Source organism: Nelumbo nucifera, chromosome 3 (assembly GCF_055504915.1).
Source record: "Nelumbo nucifera cultivar China Antique chromosome 3, China Antique-T2T, whole genome shotgun sequence".
Classification (NCBI taxonomy): domain Eukaryota; kingdom Viridiplantae; phylum Streptophyta; class Magnoliopsida; order Proteales; family Nelumbonaceae; genus Nelumbo; species Nelumbo nucifera.
Genome location: NC_142651.1, coordinates 110,883,430 through 110,890,421, shown reverse-complemented (window position 1 = coordinate 110,890,421; position 6,992 = coordinate 110,883,430). Strand labels below are relative to the sequence as shown.

The 6,992-nt window shown below is 40.2% G+C and overlaps 1 protein-coding gene across 2 annotated transcripts; it reads left to right on the top strand.

Moving 5' to 3' along the window:
- The first annotated feature begins 442 nt into the window (after positions 1 to 442).
- LOC104607191 (auxin-responsive protein IAA4-like) lies at positions 443 to 6,065 on the top strand. Of its 2 annotated transcripts, none has more exons than XM_010272759.3 (4): positions 443 to 701; positions 1,120 to 1,325; positions 1,621 to 1,690; positions 1,803 to 6,065. In XM_010272759.3, exons 1-4 carry the CDS (start codon positions 535 to 537, stop codon positions 1,855 to 1,857), a joined length of 498 nt encoding a protein of 165 aa, XP_010271061.1. In that variant the 5' UTR covers positions 443 to 534; the 3' UTR covers positions 1,858 to 6,065. The 2 variants fall into 2 exon arrangements, with proteins under 2 accessions (XP_010271061.1, XP_010271060.1); XM_010272758.3 differs by having other exon boundaries at positions 444 to 701; positions 1,594 to 1,690; positions 1,803 to 6,050.
- The last annotated feature ends 927 nt before the right edge of the window (positions 6,066 to 6,992 follow it).

Sequence of the window (6,992 nt, the reverse complement as noted above, 5' to 3'; positions counted from 1 at the left end):
CAAAACAGTCCTACATTAGACGGGCATGATTATAAGATCAAAGTCGACTATTTCTGTAGTGGTGTCCCCACTGAGACCTTTTTTTTTTTTTTTTGAAAAGTAAATAAGACCTATTAAGTTGGTATTGGTCTCCATCTACTTTATTCTTCTTCGACTCCTAAAACCCTCATCATTTCAAGTCTCAAGACAAAGAACAAGACAACAATAAAGAGAAAAATTAAAAGGGGTTCCAACTTCCAAGTTTCAACCCAAACAAACAACTTAAAGCCCATCTCTATCTCTATTTTCTATCTTAAAACCAAAATGAGCCAAGCCGAGTAAACGAAGCGGACCAAATGGTATATGCCACGTGTAAATGTCGGCCACCTTGACGACAATTCAAACCGACGAGTCTGTTGAGGGTCGGATTTCCCTCCTTCCATATATTCCCCTTTGCCAGTTTGCTCCTCTCTGTCTCTCTCTCTATTTATACTATTTAAGCCTAAGGTGGCGGCTCTCTCTCTCTCTCACACGCACACACACCAGAACGCTACAATGGGTAGGTCGACCAATTCTTCTTCGTCTTCAATTGATAGCAGTAATCACCCTTCTCTCTCATGTGCATCTTCTCTTCAAACAAAGAAAGACTTGAGCACCGATCTAAGGCTTGGCCTCAATATTTCAACCTCGTCGGAAATTGACAACTTTTCTAATAATTCAAGGTAGATGCAAGTAATTCTACTTTCTTCTTATTTTTCTGCCTTTCCACTCTTAGAATCAATACCCATTTCATTTCTTTTTTCCTTTCTTCTTTATTTATTTATTTATTTTTTTGCCTCAACTCTCTTGGAACTTTTGCTATATAATCAATACCCATTTGATTTTTAATTCTTTCTTTTATATATAGAAATATATGTTCTGCATTTGTTATAATCGCGATACATACACTTATTCTGTTTCACTCTTGATCCCCTTCAGTCATGTCTTCATTTCATCTTTTTGCTCACTTCTTAATCTCCACATGAGTTCTAAGTTGAATGTGGTAGTACCCATATGGCCACATCTAAATTTTATCTATTCAGGTTTACATGATATCGTTCTACTTGGAATACTTTATTTATCCATCTTCCTGGATTTTAGAGAGCAATCATCCGATTGGCCGCCGCTCAAGCCTCTCCTCCGGAGTACGCTTGCAGAGAAAGGAAGTAATCGACAACGAACCAGCTATTTTGTGAAAGTCTACATGGAAGGAGTTCCAATCGGAAGGAAACTAGATCTGTTTGCTCACAATGATTATGATGGCTTAGTAAGAACTCTTGGCCAGATGTTCCGGACCACCATTCTCTGTAAGTATAGATCAGGGACACAGATATAGGATTTTAGATGACTAACTTGAATTAATTCCATTCAGAATTATAGACTAGAATTAAACTTATTTGTGTCTGCATTTTAATTTAAACCTAGTTAAGCCAAAATTGGTTTGATGGCACGTACTATGAAGATCATGTACCATTTGTTCTGAAAATTAAATATTGCTAGCTTCCTTATGTTTTAACTAATGACTAATGAGGAGTTCTTTTCCTACCTTTAATTTCCGAAAACAATTTGATATAGGCCCTGACATAGATGGAGTTCTTTCAGACAACGATCATGTGTTGACGTATGAAGATAAGGAAGGGGATTGGATGATGGTGGGAGATGTTCCATGGGAGTAAGCTTCGTCTTACACTCTCTTTTGTTCTATTTTTCTGGTTTAATTTCCTTGCATTAAAATTTAAATGCATATATATTAATCAATTAGAAAAAATATCTGCTTATCTCAGGATGTTCTTGACCACTGTGAAGAGACTGAAGATCACAAGGGCAGATAAATGCTAATTTTTACCAGATTCTGATACATCTCCCCACTTTCTCCTTTTATCTCTCTCTCTACAATATTTTTTTTGTTAATTGCGATATATAATATATCCAATAGAAACCCAAATGAATTAAATTTGCTAAGTTATAAATGTACAGGGCCATACACCTAAATGGTACAAAGAGATATAGTTTTTTCTTCTTTGCTCTTTTCTTCTTTTGGGTATTCAATTTCAATTGATATACTTAAACTTGTCGGAGAGACTCATCACAGTGAAATGAAACAGATTGAAAAGAAAAGAAAAGAAAAAGCTGCAAAGATGCTCAAGGTTTCCATGAAAGTAGGTATGAGCTTCATACTTGTGTTTCCTTTTTTTTTTTCCTTTATTTCTCTTTTACCTTGTCGAGTAGTGGATGTGGTTGTGGTCCTTCCCCTCGTGTCGCAACACGAGTGTTGCGTTAATCCTTCTTAATTAATGAACGAGTCTCTAATCAGAGGATGAACTTTAGACACGTTGCAAAATCGTGTGACACACAGACACGCATGAACACACACTCATCATACGTTTACGGATGTGATCTCATGTTATATATGAGTCATATATGTAGATTCTCCTGTATGCATTCTTCCTACTCTCCCACGAGGTATATGAGTGTGTGTGTTCATACACGTATATGAATCACCCAGGCCAATGGGTGACTTAGACCCATACTCTACCAGCAACATCTTAAATGGGTGGGCAAGTGGATTGGTAAAATGGGTTGTTAGGTCAGAACTTGCTACCCATTTTTCATATACGTAGTTGTATGCACGTAGTATCTTCATTCTTAAGACCTAGAACTCAATTTGGGAAGAGTGCAAGTACAAATATGTACAGTGCAAATACAAGTTTGCACAGTACATATTAGCATTTACTCTCTTCCCAAACTAAGCCTAGAGTGCATGAAGATCAACAAGATGTTTCTTATAAATTTGTGGTGGATTCTTAATTAAAATATCTCGAAAACGTGTGGACTAGCTGGCTAAAGTCGGCTCAATCCAACCCTAAATTAAATGTGGGCTGTATCCAATTGAACAGTACTGTCTCTTCAGTAGAAAAAACTGAAAAAGGTTAGATATTTCCCACACAACAGTAAGTCAGTAACTGCATCAAGACCACTGAACCAAACTTATTGCCACATCACAGCCCTGTTGACAGTAATGAATTGTACTTTTAGGAAACGTCAAATTTGATATTGTTCTGAGTCATGTCTTCCTAATTTTCAAGACATAGCTTAGAATACTGTTTTTTATGAAAGACGATTCCAAACAAATGCCTGTTTCGTTGAGTACAGTTTTTTCCAATATAACGCTGATGCAGTACTATTTTTTGGAGCAATATCAACGATGCCAAACAGTACGGGCAACCCAACCCACACATAATAAATATTATATATAATATTTTATATTATATAATTTTATACACACTATTTAATATTTTATACATCAAATTCATAGGCCTGGAATCATGCCTAGCCCAGGCCAGGATGGCCCACCTGGCCTACAGTCCTTATCACAAATGCTAAGCCCGTACCGGTCCATGATCATCTTACTTGAACTCAGCTCAATTCAGCCTATCATTAATCCCAAATATTTGGGGTTAGCTACATGAATGCTAACCCCTGATTGTTCATTGTCAAAAGCTATGTTTTCCATTAAATTTAAAGTCTTTAGAATTTATGTGATTTGATTCTACTTTAGATTATATTTATTTTTTGTCTTCCCCTCTCTCGTTTAATTCCTTCTACCTACACCACATAATCGATGCACATGACTACATCTCAGTCAACTTTTTGTTTTCATATTTCGTATTGAATAAGTACAATTTTATGAATTTTATTATTTTTATAGGTCAAAAACAATTAAAAGTTTTATTATTATCATTGGTTCAAGTATATAATACAGAAACCACATATTTATATGTTATTATTTTCTGACCACTTAACATAGTGTTTTCTTGAGTTTTTATCACTAAGATTGCAGTGTTAATTGTGTTTGCTAACAGAAGCAAAGTTTCATTCCGAAACAATATCAAATTGATATTAAATCAGCTGAATCAATACAAATAATCTAATGGGTGAATCCAACATACCTGTTTTCATGCCTCGGAAAACAGCATCCTCTTGAAGTGGTTCTTTACCCAGTTCTAATGCATCTTCGTTGATGGGCCACCTAAGAGTTAAAATATGATCCAAATTTAAAAGGATGATGCCTGGCCTTGCCACCTAGACTTAAATATGGATTGGGCCAAATATCAAGGATTATTCATTGGAATCTAGTTTAATCATTTTAATATTGATTTTTAAAATATCTCTAATTTTTCTTAAATTTTTAAAATCTTAGTCCATAATTCTATTTGTAAAATATTCATAGATTGAGTTATTTTTAAGTGGAGAAAAATCTATGATACAGGGAAGATATGATATGGAAAGAGTTTTGACCAATCAAAGCCCACCCATGAATTTTGATAAATGATACCGGATTCGTTACCATGTTTATGATTCCAATTTATTGATCAATTGTTTTTCCGATATCATATCTTTTTCATATCATAGTCGAACCCAGTGCATTGATGGAGACAATTTGGAGATTCTCCACCCCAAACAAGAAATGAGTGCCCCACCCTGAACCTGCCTCATTGTCATTCCTAAAAGTACTGTTTAAATTCGATCGAACTGATAGTGATGATGCTTTGGCTGTTGCCATTTCCAAAAATGGTTTTGAAATGATAGTTTGCCAAAAGGCCCAACACATTATTTTGGCAAACTCTTCTTAATAATTATTTATTTTTTAACATTTAAAATTGACGGAACTTCCAAATTTAAAGAGATAAGTTTGGAATCTTTCAGATAATAAACTTTATTTTGCTACTCATTATATAAGGATATGAGAACGGTATATGAGCTCGGATCTGCGGAACATCTCCTAAGAATGACAAATTAGATGTTGACGATGTGTGGTTGTAGTTGTGGGTGGCTTTGTGGTAGCAGATCTGGAATTGCAATATGAGCAAAAAGCAAAATTTCTGTGGACAAAATATTCAAACACAATTGGGAATATTTTTCCGTTAATTTGAAAGATATTCTTAGTATGCAATGCGCATTGCTTTCATGAGATCCCATCTGCCGTGGTATATCCATGCAAATACATTGTTTGTTAAGACTTAAGAGTAAACATGGTTTTATTATTATTTTCACACAAATGCAAATACATTGTTTGTTATTTTATTTTTGAAAATCCACGATTGCCTAGATGCCTAATGATGGTGCGCAATTCGGCCAGTCTTATCTGTCAATGATCTTGTTTCGGGCTGGAGCAAAAGGTGCCTGAAACGGAGGAGAAAACGAGTAATCTCCGGGGAAGAACCCGGTGAGAGTGCTTCGAAGCTCAAGTTAGTATTTTCCTCAAAGGCAAGACAAAAAACCAGATGGCGCAAAGTTATCACATATTTCCTTCTTGGGGGAGGAAGGTGTTATGGACACGACTCCCGGCAACACGCTGCATCGCAACCACAGGCAGCAGCGCGCCTAGCGGCACGCACCGCCCGGCAGCGCGCTGTGGTACAGTCTACCAGCCGCCCGGTAGCAGCACGCACCGCACGGCAGTGGCACACACCACACGACAGCAGCACGCACCTCACAGCAGCAGTAGCAAGGTGGGTCGCGCGCACCAACGTAGAGCGGGGCCCCACGCCAGCTGTACCTTTCCCTTATCCCCTATTTTTGTGTTCCCCTTAGAAGTAGGAGTTTGAGTTTCGATAGAAGTTTAAGTTGCGATAAGAGAGGGACTACCTTAGCCGAATACAAGAAGGAAACCCTCCTGTAATCTCCTATTTAAGGAGCTGATTTATTCAATAAAGGTATCGAATTTTTAGTCAAGAAGAGAACAAGGAGAGTTAGGTGATCTCTTGAACAAATCACCCCTCAGTCCGCCACCATAGGGTTAACTCACAAAGGGAAGGCAAGGAGTTTTCCCAGCAAACCGCCCCGTGATGAGATCCTACGCCCGGGCCCATAACATTTTGGTATCAGAGCCGAGCGTCATGGGCGACATGGAGCAGCTATCGACCAGGGTTCACGAGCTGGAACACCGTCTCGTGGAAAATAACGCGGAGGTAAGGGAAGTTAAAGAGGACGTCAGGGAACTTCGGCGTCTACTGGAGTTATACTTCTCCACCAAAGAAGGGAGCCCTGAAGGGGCAGCCACTCATCACAGCCGCCGCCCAGATCGGGTAGAGGGCTCTGGTGAGCGACAGAGTGACACACCAACAGCAGCAATCATACCCAAATACAGTCGTCTGGAGTTCCCCTCATACAACGGCAACGGTGACCCACTTGGATGGTTGTACCGCTGTGAGCAATTCTTCCGCAATCAGCGCACAGAAGATAAGGACAAGGTCAGCCTGGCAGCATTCCACTTGACCGATGAAGCACAGCTCTGGTTCTATCGAGTGGAGCAGGAAGAACCAGGCCTTAGTTGGGGCCAGTTCAAGTCGTATTGCCTCCTCTGGTTCGGGCCCCCATTAACGAGAAACCCCTTGGGGGAGCTCATTAACCTCAAGAAGACCGGGACCGACGCGGAGTATCAGCGGCAGTTTCAAACCCTTCTCGCCAGAGCCTCTTCGGTTTGGCCAGACCAACAGGTGGATATGTTCACAGCCGGCCTAGCGGAACCTCTGAGGGTTGATGTGGAGATGCAGAGCCCACCCAACTTGGTCACAACAATGAATCTGGCCCGAGCATTCGAGCGCAAGCTGCAGATCAGCCGAGGGCCGTCCAGCATGGGGCGTCCCGCAACGACTTGGGCGAACCCAAGATCTACCATAGGAGGGCCTTCGATGGCCGCCAATAGGGAACAACGCCCTTTCACCAGCAACACCACCCGAGCTGCAACTAGCATGGGTTGCAGCACGACAACACCTCCCATCAGACGCTTATCCAGGGCCGAGATGGCAGAGCGTCGAGCCAAGGGCCAATGCTTCAACTGTGACGAGTTGTACTCAACCGACCACCGTTGCAAGCGGTTATTCTGCCTCCTAGTAGACGAGGTGGAGGAGGAAGAAGAGGAACAGGCGGCACAAGAACCCGAGATCTCCCTCCATGCCATCACTGGAGTC

Coding starts and splice junctions, on each gene's coding strand:
- LOC104607191 (XM_010272758.3), top strand. CDS start 535: ATGGGTAGGTCGACCAATTCTTCTTCGTCTTCAATTGATAGCAGTAAT. Junction 1,326..1,593: donor GTTCCGGACCACCATTCTCT/GTAAGTATAGAT, acceptor AATTTGATATAG/GCCCTGACATAGATGGAGTT. Junction 1,691..1,802: donor GTGGGAGATGTTCCATGGGA/GTAAGCTTCGTC, acceptor TGCTTATCTCAG/GATGTTCTTGACCACTGTGA.